This window comes from Cebus imitator, unplaced genomic scaffold (assembly GCF_001604975.1).
Source record: "Cebus imitator isolate Cc_AM_T3 unplaced genomic scaffold, Cebus_imitator-1.0 Scaffold39, whole genome shotgun sequence".
NCBI classification, from domain to species: Eukaryota; Metazoa; Chordata; class Mammalia; order Primates; family Cebidae; genus Cebus; species Cebus imitator.
In genome coordinates, this window is record NW_016107354.1 from 7,468,364 (window position 1) to 7,481,783 (window position 13,420).

General features: G+C 52.8%; 1 protein-coding gene across 1 annotated transcript in view; it reads left to right on the forward strand.

Annotated features, from left to right (window-relative positions):
• The window catches only part of OTOG (otogelin), a 104,812-nt gene extending 97,159 nt beyond the window's left edge, over nt 1-7,653 (forward strand). The window contains exons 50-56 of the mRNA XM_017525822.2: nt 800-875; nt 968-1,146; nt 1,894-1,998; nt 2,174-2,293; nt 3,515-3,560; nt 5,970-6,049; nt 6,148-7,653. Of these exons, the coding sequence (XP_017381311.1) occupies nt 800-875; nt 968-1,146; nt 1,894-1,998; nt 2,174-2,293; nt 3,515-3,560; nt 5,970-6,049; nt 6,148-6,348 (807 nt within the window). The 3' untranslated portion in view covers nt 6,349-7,653. The remainder of the gene's footprint in view (nt 1-799; nt 876-967; nt 1,147-1,893; nt 1,999-2,173; nt 2,294-3,514; nt 3,561-5,969; nt 6,050-6,147) is intronic.
• Nucleotides 7,654-13,420: the final 5,767 nt, after the last annotated feature.

The window sequence follows — 13,420 nt, forward strand, 5'->3', positions numbered from 1 at the left end:
TGGGGATGGTGAGGATGATGGGGATGGTGATGGTGATATTGCAGTGGTGATGGTGGTGGTGGTGATGCTGGTGGTGGGGATGGTGAGGATGATGGTGACGGTGGTAGTGGGGATGGTGAGGATGATGGTGGTGGTGGTGAAGATGATAATGATGATGACAATGACAATCATGACAGTAGCTGATGTTTATTGAGAGCTTACTAAATGCCAGGAACTTTCCTAGGCCTTTCGTGTATTCTTTATTCTCACGACAACCCAATGAGGTTGATTCTGTTGTTTTCTCAATTCTGCAAATGAGGAAGCCAAGGTTAAGGTCATGAAGCTAGTATATCACAGAGCCAGGGCTGACTCCCAGGAAATCGGTCTCTAGAAACCATGCCCTTAGCCACCAGGCTGCATGGCCACTGAGGGAAGTGAAAATACTTTAAGAAATGTGAAGTCATTTTACAGTCCTTTTCTGAATTATATGTAACCCTCCCCACTCCAGCACACATTTCCTCCCACTCTGTCCGCCATCTCTCTCCTCCTTCTCTTAAAATTGCTGAAGAAAGGTGAGAAGTAGTGTGAGCCAGCCGGGCCTTTGTCCCTCACTGAGAAAGGGGAGGACACTGGATGGCATTCCTCATCAGGGAGGCCTAGGGACTAAGCTTCCAGGGTGCTGAGGGGCCCCAGGCCTGCCAGCTCCCCCTCCTGCCCACCACAGGGAGGGACTGACATAGAGAGGGCCCAGGTGGCAGACTGCTCCTGAGGGCCAGGCTGGCCCCGACCCTGGGGTGCTGACTGCCTCTGCTCCACCCAGTGGGAGAAATCCCAGCTGGACGAGGAATTCATGCACAGCGTGGAGAATGTGTGTGGCTGCGCCAAGTACGAGTGTGGTGAGTAGGGGAAGCCTCGGGGGAGAGGCAGGCTTGGGGAGTGCGGGTGCCTGGGCTCTGGACAACCGTGGCCACCCTGCATGCCCATCCAGTGAAGGCCCCGGTGTGTCTGAGCCGCGAGCTGGGCGTGATGCAGCCGGGCCAGACAGTGGTGGAGCTCTCGGCAGATGGCGTGTGCCACACCTCCCGCTGCACCACCGTGCTTGACCCTCTCACCAGCTTCTACCAGATCAACACCACCTCGGTGCTGTGTGACATCCACTGCGAGGCGGTAGGGTGCAGCCCAGGGTAGGTGGGTGGGGTCAGGAGGGCTGCCCTGGCAGACTCCGGGTGCTCCAGGAACCAGAGGGGCCCTTAAAGCTGGCCTGCGCCCCCAAGACAAGTCAGAAGGGTCCTCAGAGACCTCTGTGGAAAGTACCGAGAAAGGGACTGGATTGGGAGAGGCCAGGAGGGGACAGTAAGGGACAGATTTAGGGCCTGGCAAGGGTGGGTGTTGAAAGAGAGGGCACACACTTATTAGGTGCCTGCTGAATGCCTGGCACATTCCCTGTTCCTTTGGTTTGCATGTCTGTGTTGCTACTATTTGGGGAGTACTTCATATCCAGGACTTAGGATGGTGACTGGCTTCTAGTAAGGGCCAAATAGATATTAGTTGGATAAAGAGGGTGAGAATTATTCCCATTTTTCAGAGGAGAAAACTGAGGTTTAGGGAGCCTGTCATTTGTCCAAAGTTCTACAGGAACTGAGACTCCAATTGAGGTCTGTCTAGAATAAAAACTGGCATCCTTACTTACTAGAAGTGCCTTTGAAAGGGTGGAGATGCTCTTTGCTATAAGGGAGGCTCAGGGTAGATAAAGGGTGACTAGCTGCCTGAGAGAGAAGAAGCCTGGGAGCTCCTCTTCCAGAGCACCTACAGAGGGCCCTTCCGGGCTCTTGGATCCCTCACAGATAAGCAAGCAGTGGGAGAGCCAGGGTGGAGGTGGCAACTGGCTGAGGCCCACCCCACCCTGGCCTGCAGAACCAGGAGTACGAGCACCCGCGGGATCTCGCTGCCTGCTGCGGCTCCTGCAGGAACGTGTCCTGTCTCTTCACCTTCCCCAATGGCACCACCTCCCTGTTCTTGGTAAGAAGCCCCCTTGCTGCCCACCGGGGAGGGTGTCCCAGGAGGGAACACCAGGACTAGAGCCCTCTCTGGCTCCCAGGCCAGGGCTGGGTACTAACAGGCTCCCAGACTCTATGGGTTTGCTCAGGCTGTCCATCTGATCACAGCCCCTATCACCCACTTCTGTGCCCTCCAGCCTGGGGCATCCTGGATCACAGACTGCACCCGCCACCACTGCAGCAGCACTCCCCTGGGTGCCGTGCTTGTCCGCTCTCCCATCAGCTGCCCACCGCTTAACGAGACCGAGTGTGCCAAGGTCTGTGCCTCCTTTTCCACTGAGGCCAGGGACAAAGGCCAGGGCATCCGCTGTCTCACTGGTGGTGGGGTGGGGGTCCTGTGTGCAGGAGTGTGGGAGGAGGGGCTCCCTGGAGCCTGTGCCTGTACTGCCACCCCAGATCCACATCGCTGTGTCTGCATTTCTTTTTGCCCTAACCACATCACACCCTGCCTCTTCACACATCACATGACCACATGCAGATGCGCACACACACACACTGTTATATGTTCTGGGCACACTCAGATAGACACCAACACAGGCTACCAGTCACTCACACCATGCACTCCAGGGACATTCACACTCGGCATGTCAATGCACACACCACGTGTCATCACACCCCAAGGCACTCACATAAGCACACTCTTGCACACATGTGCCATGCAAATGCACAGTTCAGTCCTATGATGGCTCGTGGGTGTCTAGCACTAGCATGGACAGCTGTCAGTGTGGGCACACCTCAGAGAAAAGGATTTCCTGGAAGGCTTGGGGTTGTCGTTGAATTATTAAAGTCCCTAAGATTAATAGTGGACATTTAAAGATTTCTGATTCTTCCCTAGAAAACAAATATATACACATTCTTAATGACACTCTCATACACACACCCACACATGCAAAATCACACATGTACACACAGATGCTCACAAAATCACATACACATACTAGGACCCCCCGAAACACACACACTTATGCACAAAGAACTGTCCCATCCATTGTTTTACCCATTTCAGTATAGAGGAGGAGAGCTTTATGGGATACTTGCCTCCATTTTAGAGATGGGAAAAATAAGCCTAGAGGGAAAGGATGACTTGTTCGGGGCTGAGGTAGAGCCCAGGCCACTGACCCAAGTGGGTAAGCCCTGCACCCCTCCCCTCCCTGACCCTCTGCTGGGAAGCACTGGTGGTGCGGTAGGCAGTGGAAGGTGTGAGGGGAGCTGCCCCAGGAAAGATAGGAGGCCCTGCACCACCTTGACCCAGGCTCCAGCCCCAAGGGGACCATGTGCAATCTTAGTGCCAGCTGTCCCCACCCGTCAGCTTGGCCCCCCTGGCTCTCCTATGGCCTGACAAGGGGCCTATGCTCCTGGCCTGGGGCGTCTCAGGGAAAGAAGAGTCAAGACTCCTGTACTCTGCCTGTTTCTGGGATCTTGGCTCTGGGCCTGGACAGGGGTCTCCACACCTACCTTCCCTAACCTCTCCTCTCTAGGTTGGGGGCTCCGTGGTACCTTCCTTGGAAGGATGCTGCAGGACCTGTGAGTGAACATGGTCGGCACCCAGGGGTGAGGGGCTCTGGTGGGGGCACAGGGTGTCATGTTGGGGAACAGAGGACCAAGTTCCTGGCCTGGCACCTAAAATGCTAGCTCTTCAGGGCTGAGTAGATGAAGGGATAACAGCCTCACCATGGGTCTCATGGCACTGGCACAGATATGCAGGTGGCCAGAAGCCATGTTTGTGTCCTTGTTCCCATATAAAGACTCTGCTTCTTGTTGGAGCCAGAGGACATTGGGGCATGGCATTCAGGAGGTCAGTAGCTCACCAGTTACTCTGCCTCCTCCTGCCTCTGCCAAGGCCCCCAACCCGGATGCCCCCACGTGCATTCTCCCTGTGGTCAGATGCCCTGATCTTGGAGGAGCCTCCTGGCTGGGATTCGGGCCTCCAGGGCCCCTGACTGAGTCTGAGTGCGAGCTCTGTGCTGATACCTGGCTCCCAACCCCTGGCCAGCCAGAACCACAGCCCCCAACCGCATGCACATGCACGTCCCAGTCAGCCGCCGCTTTCTACCACCTTCAGTCCCCACCCACATCTTTCCCCTGGGTCTGCCCTCCTCCTAGGGTGCTCAGACCCCATCTTCAGAAGGCAGTAGAACTTGGGGCCCTGTTATGTGCAGTTCGCATATTCCAAGAAAGCTGGGCTCAGGGCCTCATTGGCTGATCCCTGACCCACAAACTCATGTTCCCTGAATGTCCTATGTACCCCTGTGTGACCTGCACCCCATGTCCCTGTCCTCAGGTTCCCCGGGGACCCTGTTTCCTGTGGTCCCCGTTAGTCCTGCCTCTCCTCTACGGGTTAGTGTCCACTGCCGCCCAGGTACTCTTCTCAGAAGCCCACTGGACTGGAGGCAGGCAGCTGCATTGCTATGTCCAGCAATGTCCCTTCTGCTAGGTGGCCTGAGCTCTGGGGGCGGTGGGGGGGCATACTCTCCCCTCTGGCACAAGCCATTGGGCCCACAGTGCATGCTGGGTAGTGAGCTGTATCCCCTGGGCTTGCATGGGAAAGCTTCAGCAGGGCCCGCTCACCTGGACTGCCCTGGACCGCCACCACTTTGCTCTGCTGGTCACTCAGCCAGTCTCAGTCCAGGACCCAAAGGGCCATGTCAAGACAGCCCTTAGTTTTCCTGCCTTCTGGAGCAGAGAGGGAAGACAAAGTGGACTTAGCTCTGGCCAGAAATCATCTAGCTGCTGTAGTAGGAAACCTCTATGGTGAGGTGCTGAGACCAGAAGAAAAGATTTCATTCAATTTCTAGAGGGATTCCTGGGGTTACAGAGTGAGTCTATGTACCTGACAAATATTTGTGGAGCTCCAACTATGCGCCAGGCACTGTTCTAGGCACTGTAGAGCCTTGCGGAGCTGACATTTAGAGGGAGAGACAGAATAACAAGTATAAAAATATATACGAGTACAAATATATATATGGATGCATTGAGTTTTGTGGGGCCTGAAGCTTATGCAATGCAGGGGGCTTCTATAAGAAGAATACAGAATGTACAAATTCACATTAAGGCATGAAAGGAAATATTTATTTAAAATAAGAAAAGACCTTACAACAAATTCTGGAAGGGGCCTGTGCAAAAGAAGGCCCTAAAGCTTCTGATTCAACATCGTAATTCCAGATGTGTCTCTGTCAGGACAGTGATTGTGCCCTGGACAAATATAAGCAAGGGAGGGGTTATGGAGGGAGGACTGGGTGGAGGCAGTGAGTTGCAACTTCGAGAAGGGGGATCAGGTAAAGCCTAGGAGAGGAGATAGCCAATGGCTGAAGGAGGTGAGGGCGTGAATAAGCCACAAGCCTGCTTGTCCTGTGAGAGGCTGGTCCAGGCAGAGGCAACCCGCACTCGTTAATTTCCATCCCTGTAACAGCTCTGTTAGATGGGCGAATCCCTGGCCCGGTTTGAAACTAAACAAAGCATCCTACTAGCATGAAGCATTCCACTTGAGATGGGGGTTTCTCTTCATTCAGGAAATTACAGAATCTTAATGCTAGAAGCCCTCTCAGGATGGGAAAATGCAGAGAGGGGTAAGGGTTAGGTTGCCAACACAGCTTAGAGACCGGTTTTGGGGCTGGGGTCGGGAGGTAGCCTCACTCTGTCCCCAGATGCTCCTCTGCCCTAGCACAGAGTCCTCGCGGGGGCCTGTGGCCTAGGCCTCCTGGGCAGCTTCCTGCCTCACTGGCTCACACTGCTCTGTCTCTGCCTTCCTGACCCTGCCTCCTTCCAGGGCATTGGGTTAAAAGGCTTTCCCCAATGGGGAGGGGCGCTAATGCATGGGTGCTAACGCTGGAAGAGAGACCCTCCAGCATGACACTAACTGCCCTGGGCTGGCCCGTCCTGCTGCTCCCAAGAAGCCTGTCTTGGCCACAGCTACCTCGTCCCCTGTCCCACCAGGTAAGGAGGATGGGCGCTCCTGCAAGAAGGTGACCATTCGCATGACCATCCGCAAGAATGAATGCAGGAGCAACACCCCTGTGCGTGGTGCCCACAAGGCAGTGGGGCAGCAAAAGATGGGATGGGGGGATTGGGGGTGTGAATGCCACAGACTGCCTCACTGGCCTTCCCATTCCAGGTGAACCTGGTGTCCTGCGATGGGAGGTGCCCATCCGCCAGCATCTACAACTACAACATCAACACCTATGCCCGCTTCTGCAAGTGCTGCCGCGAGGTGGGCCTGCAGCGGCGCGCTGTGCAGCTCTTCTGCGCCACCAATGCCAGCTGGGTGCCCTACACTGTGCAGGAGCCCACCGACTGTGCCTGCCAGTGGTCCTGAGGCCTGGGAGCCCTGGCTGGCTGGACCACCTCTGCTGCCCCAACTTTCTGTTTCCAGTTGGCCCAATGAACGGGGATATTAAAGGTGGGAGAAATCTGGCCCTTGCTGAGCATGAAATGGTGGCCAAAGGTCACAAGAGTGACCAGAATGGGTCACCCTTGTCCATCCTGGCTCCCTTTCTGGGCTCCTCATTTTCCACAAGTGGGAAAGTGACACAGGTGTGTGCTCAGGGAGCTCACCTCTGTCTCTGGCTTGAGATGGAAAATAGGCTTTAGGTCCAGGGGCAGCAGCCTCTGAACTGCTGAACCCTGGTCACAGCTCTTGGTGGAGGGGATGAGAGTTGTGGGCAGGTACCTACATGGGTACCACAAGACCAAGCACAGGGGCAGGATTCAGTGGCCCATTCTCTTGGCCTTTTTGACTACAGAAGTGAAGGGAAAGAGGGCTGTGCCTGCAGCACTCAGGCCTGCAGATCGCTGCCCAGAAGAGTTCCCAAAAGCAAAGATGGTAGTTTCCAGGGCCCAGGTCCTCTCACCAAGATCTGTGAAGTCAGAGTGAGCTCAGTGACCTTCACATCCCCTGTAGTCCCAAGAAAGGTGCCTGGTGTCCTGGCATTGATATGGTAATTCAGGAAAGGATTTGGAAGACTCAAGCTGTACCTTTACCCCAAGACAACCTTCCCAGCAGGTGGCTGGCCTTGTGAGGTGGGGGGGGGGGTGAAACCCTCAGCGAGGGCCCAGCACTACTCATTTAGGGTGCTGATCAGTGGCCCATGCCTCAAGGCTCTAGGTTGCTGAGGGGGTTCCTTCAGCCTGTAAGTGCAGCTCCAGGCTTTGCAGTGCGCCTTTTCTCCAAGGCCATGAAAGTCAAGCTCAGAGAAGCCTGAATGTGGGTTTTGTGGCTCAGCCAGTGCCAGCGTCTGTGCACCATGGGACTGTTTAGCAAGAGAGTGTCTGTTGGCATCAATGGAAAACACAGCCCCAGCATCCCTGAGCACTTGTGAACTGAGCCTTGTCACTCAACCAGAGTGTCCCCTAAAGCCAGGGCCACAGCCCCTTCCACAACCCATTCTGCAAGTCTCCCACCCCTGTGCCACTTTGTGCCATGTAGATCCGAAGGGCATGAACATGAAGTTGTGCAGGCCCCAGCACTGCCCAGTGTGTCTGAAGATGTGTGGCCTGGACGCCCCTTGCAGTGAGGAGGCTGTGCCAGGATGGTCCCCTGCTGTTCCCAAGCTTCTTTGTGCCCATATTTGTGTTCTGTTTATGTGTCAATAAAGGAAGACTTCAGGTCTTTGAGCATCTCTGAGAGGGCCAGGTTTGCTTTGAACTTGAAGGAGTATCCACTGTGAAGACTCTATTTTATGGCCCTGGACATCAGCATCATGCCCCACTCACAGCAGAGCCATTGGTGGGTGTTTGCTGGTTGGAATCGAATGGACTGGAGACTGGCTTCTAGAGGAAGGGGATGAGGAGAAGGAAGAGGACACTGGGAGCTGGGGTGCTGGCACCCAGGCGAAGGACTGAGGAGTGATCATGGTTCTATGGGCTGAGACAGATGCTTCTCACATGAGGTGTGGATGAGGCAGACCCAGAGAGTAGGTTTCATATTGGCCTCAACATTTCTCTATTTCTTTCCTTGTTGTTCTCCCAATGAGTTCAGTACATTTTTGCAGCCATGCGAGCTATGCTAGGGTTAGGGAGCATCCAGGGATCGGTTCTCAGTGACATTCCACCTGTGAAGGACCATTGGAACACCTAAGGAGCAAGTGGGAGGGTGCTTTCCTGGTGTCCATGTGGGAAGGAGGAGGAGGTGGGCTAGGAAAGCAGCCCTCAATAATAGGGGAAACTGCTAGGGGAGTCAGGGCTTACAGTGCAAGTGCTTCACCCTGCCTAGAGAGGGCAGAACATCTTTTTTTGAACTAACACTTGGAAGGCTTGGTTTTTATTTCATAAGTAAGCTCTTCTCATGGTGCATCTGTCTGATAACATGGACCCTGTGTCTTTTCCTAATGAAAATGAATTTTCCTAATGAAGCTTTAAGGCTTCCTAAGCAGCACGTTTCTAAATAATCAATGGATCAAATAAGAAATCAGGATGGAAATTGGACATTTTGATATGTATGATTTTGAAATTATGACACATTAACCTGTGAGATGCAGCTAAAGCAGTACTTAGAGAAACATTTATAGTCTTAAATGCATATGTCACACATCTTAATTTCTCATCATTACAGCTAGAGATGGGGTGGGACAAGGCTTCCAAACTTCTCTATCGGGGATGATGATCTATGGCTTGTAGTCAGTTATCTCCTTAGCTACACACACTTCCTAAATCAATAGTTTTCAGAGTTTTGAACACTGATTTCAACAGAATATGACTTTAACCAGAACATGGCCTTTAAAGAGAATTGGGTTTAAAATCCTGGTTCTCTTACATGGCAAGATGTTTCAACTAAGACAGAAGGGAGTTCTTTAGCCATTGCTGGAGCCCCAGTGTTCCTGGCTGTTCATTCCTCACCTCACCACCCTTCCTGTCTGTTTATGTCCAGTTATGGGAAAGCAGCTTTTCAACAGGCCACTGCTCGTCAGCTGTCGTGTAGACAGAGGCAGATGGCACCAGGTCAAGTCAGCCAGGCTTGGCTCAACATCTTTCTGCAGTCTCAATTTGGGAGGGTGGCTCCAGGCTTTCAGATGCCTGTTCCCCACATCTGACCTGTTGCTGGTGACCCAGCTTCAGTGTCCTGGCCCTCCTTGGCTCCAGTTGGCAGCAGTTCTCAGCCCTCCTGCTGTGCTCCCACTGTGTCCTCACAGATGGCCATAGCTCCTGGTGATCACACCCTTCTGCTGGAGTCCCAGCGTGCCTGGATGCTCACCCTCAAACCTCACCTCCACTCCCTCTCAGGCAACCCCTCCTGCCTACTCCTACCGGAAGCCAACTTCTCACTCTAAACTTTTGGTCGAAATTCCCAGTCCTATTCTCCTAGGTCCCTCCCAGGGATACTGACTTTTTCTTTCAGGATAAGACAATGTAGTGAATGACTAACAAGAGGAAAATCTCCAACCCTGCCTTGCAATGTGGGGAAGGCAGGAAATAGTAAAGACTTTGAACCTTAATTAGTGTTGTCCACTGCCCTCCAAAAAACCAGTGCCCAGAGTGTTGATATGAGTGTTCATATCAAATAGATAGAGTTTGAAGATGGTGATTTAAATGTAAAGTACACATGCTGTTCAACTAAGTCATCTTATTTCTAGACAGCTATGGAAGGCTGAATAATGGCCCTCCAATGATGTCCATGTCTTAATTCTTAAATCTTGCAAATATTTATATTACATTACATGGTAAAACGGACTTTGCAGATGTGATCAAGGACCTTGAGATAAGAGGATTATCCTGGGTCATCCAGGAAGGTCCATTGTAATCACAGGGGTCCTTATATAAGAGAAGCAGGCAGATCAGTCAGAGAGGGGAGACGGGATGACAGAAGTGAGGTTGGGGTGATGTACTTTGAAGTTGGAGTAAGGGGCCACTGGCCAAGAAATCCAGGCAGCCTCTGGAAGTTGGAAAATCAAGGAACTGGATTCTCTATCCTAAAGCCCAGAGAAGGAACACCGGCAGGCTTCCCCCTTGATTTTAGCTCAGTGAAGCTGACTTCATACTTCTGACTTCTACAACTGTAATAGAATAAACGGGTGTGTTTTAAGCCCCTAAATGTGTGGCAGTTTGTTACAAGTGCAATAGGAAGCAAATAGCATCAAAAGAAAGAATTCCTATAGGCGTGTACCAGGCTGTTTATTGCAGCATTGTTCCAAGTTTTAAAAATTAGTAACAACTGCGAAGGCGAATCCTTGCCTTGTCAGTAGGCAAGGATTTAACAGCCTGGTGCAGACATACTGGCGAATATTACATAGCCCTTTTGTGTACTGACATGCTGGGCTCTCCAGGATATGTTAAATGATGATAGGAAATTGTGGGTTGGTTCACACAGAATGATTCCTCCCTTATGCACCTGTGCAGGTAATACACACACACACACACACACACACACACACACACACACACACACACGTCTCATTCCCTTGAAGAGTTTTCAGGATTGAGGAAGGTCCTTCCTGGCTGTTGGGCCACCAGCTAGTTGAGTGGCAACTTTGGTCCTAGAATAGCCTTTTTGGATCGGGAGAACCTCAGAAAAGACCAGAATAGACTGAAGGCCCTAGGGACATCTGCGCCATCTCCCCCATTTCTGTTTCCTCCCACTCTGTGCATGACTTAAAGCTTGAGGCAACCACAGCGGCCACACACAGGTGAGGAAACAGAAGCCTCAGGACCAGCGGGGCCACTGAGAGATTTGGTGGCTGAGCAGGGCGGCTGCCCAGCCTGCAGCCCCCTGTGACGTATTTGCAAACACGAGGAGTTTTGAGCTGCAGAACCATCCCATTTTCCGTGGTGCAGGCTCAAGTTCCCGCCCTGATTTTCTGGGCTTAATCCTCTTCCTGTGGAAATCAATAAGGACATTGTGATGGAATGATTCACGTTCAAGGTCAGGCCGGAGCAAATTGGAGGCGACATGCTGATTTTACTACCCTCACTGTGAGGAGAGCCAATCCTGTTCACAGACCTCTTAACCCTTTCCTTGTCACTCTGGTAGGCACTGTCAGCACAGGCCCCCTCCCCAGGCCCAGGTCCCCCTGGCCTCCTCACCCATGTGCGGCGCTTTTGTTTACACTTTTCCGAGGTTCTGACCACACGAGGCCTTGCAGCCTTGCATACTTGTCATGGTGGTTTGGGGAAGCCAGGCAACAGGTTCAGGAACAGCTTCAAACTGGAAGTCAAATGCTACATGTCTAACTTCAGCTTTGTTGCTAACATCCTGTTCCTTTCCCTTCACCAGAGCTGTTCCCCTTCCAACCCTCTTTTCTGAGTTCCAGACCCCTCTGCCCTGCTTTCTGGGTTGTCCCAGATGGGGAGGTAGAGGAGAAGATACCAAATTCCTCACTTATTTTTTTCACACACAGCAAGTCAGATCTTCTCTGAGGATCAAACATGATAGAAGCTTATTCCTTTCTCCTATTAAAAAAAACACCCATAATCAGTGGGTAGCTAGAGCTTTATGTCCAGGATAATTTAGGGATCCTGGCCCCTCTATCTTGATGTTCTGCCACCTTCAGCACGGGCCTCCCGGGGTCACTGTGGTTTCAGGCATCAGCCAGCCGAGGTGTGGGGAGAGCATGTGCGGAAAGCTTGCAGAGCCCAGGACTGAAAGTGGCTCACTCCCTTCCACTCGGATTCTACTGTCCTGAACAGGAGTATGCGCCACACCTCAGTACAAGAAAGACTGAGGAATGTAGTCCAGCTGCGTGGCCAGGAAGATGGGTCTGGTGGGCAGTGCTGTCTCAGTGCGGACGTGGAGAGAGTGAGGAGGACAACGCTAGGAAGTGTGGCTGGAAGAGAAGAGACAGCGTATGAGTTAGGGGAGGTTGATCTGACGTTTGAGGAAGGCAGTGATTTGACCCTATTCCCTGGAGGAGCCAGTGGAGACAGAAAGGTTTTGCTGTGGAGAGAATTCAGGGTCTCAGAGGGCCACAGCTGGCATGAGGAGGGACAGTGATGACACAGACACCTCTGGTTGGGCAGAGCCTACCTTAGGTCTTTCTTTATCTCTGTATTCCCACATGGAACACTGAGGGCACCGGAGAATGAGTGTGAACATACCTCTAAGCCTGAAGGTGAGGAGCCCAGCCAGCAAAGAGTTAAAGGGTGCAGGGGTGGGCAGAGCCGGGGAGCCAGGTGCTCCCCAACATACTGTGTGGTGCCAGTTAATCCCCTGCAGCAGGCAGGAGGCCTGCACAGCTGTCTCCCCTGAGCTGGGATTGCATGCTTCCCCCTCCCTCTGCCACTTCCCTGATGCCCCCAGCCCTTGCCCAGAGAACACAGCACCCCAGGGATTGGGTGGGGGTGGGTAGAGATGGGCAGGCAGCATGCTGGGTAACTGGTCCAGCCCCTGCACCCTTGGAGAACTCATTCTCCAGAGATAAACCATTGTCTAGCTTACTTCTCACTGGCTATGAAGACCCCACTTCCCCCAAGCCAGCCAAACCCAAATCTTATAGCTGCTCTTCCCACAGAGTATCCATTCCTGCCTCTGTGTCTTTGCCTCACCTGAAGTGCCCTTTTCCTCCTCTCCCTTGGCAGTTTCTGCCTAGCCTGCAGAGCAGCTACAAAACAGCAGCCCCTGGGACCCCTCCCTTTGGCCTCTAACCCTTCAGCCCGGGGTTCTGCTTGATTGGGGCTTCCCATGCCAGCCTGTATCTGCACTAGGCTCAGGGAGGAGAGAGGCAGGTCTGCCTCCAGCAGTCATTCATTTATTCCTCCAGCACCTTCATTCACAACAGATGAGGCTGCTGAGACTCAGAGGGGGTAAGTTACTTGCATAGCTTGAGAGTGGAGGAATTAGGACTCGAGCTCTTTTGTTTAACTCCAGAGCCCACACTCACACTTTCCTTCTCAGCCCGGAAAGAGACTAAGATCGCTGGGTGCCTGGGAGCTCTTACTCCAGGCTCCTTCTTCCTGGTAGCTAGAGGGAGCAGTAGAAAGAAGGTTCTAGGCTCTCTTTGGCCAGTTAGCAGTTGTAGGACATGGGCAAATTTTAAGCCTCCGTTCTCCATGGCGAGAAGGAGCAATAGGTTCTGTAACAGGGTTGTCAAGAGGGTTAAGTGAGATCATGGATGGGAAAGGGCTGGACAACTGCAGAGGCTGTGCTCATATGTGAGGCTGCTGGGCTGAGCCAGGGGATCCCAGCCTGGCTGGGCCCAGGGCAAGAGGAAAGCAGGCGCCAAGAGCCAGACCCAGTCCCACCCCACCCTCCATCCAGCAGACTCGGGGCTCATTGCTAAGCCTTTGCCTCTGTGTGCCCCATCCAGCTATGCCATCTTGCCTCTGTTCCACTGAACAAGATCACCATTTATGGATCTTTGGAGCTGATCTTTGGGATGCAGTAAAGGGCCTGGATTGTGGGTTAGGCTCTATCTCTGAACAGCTGTATAATTTACACTCTGCAAGTCTCAGTTTCCTCA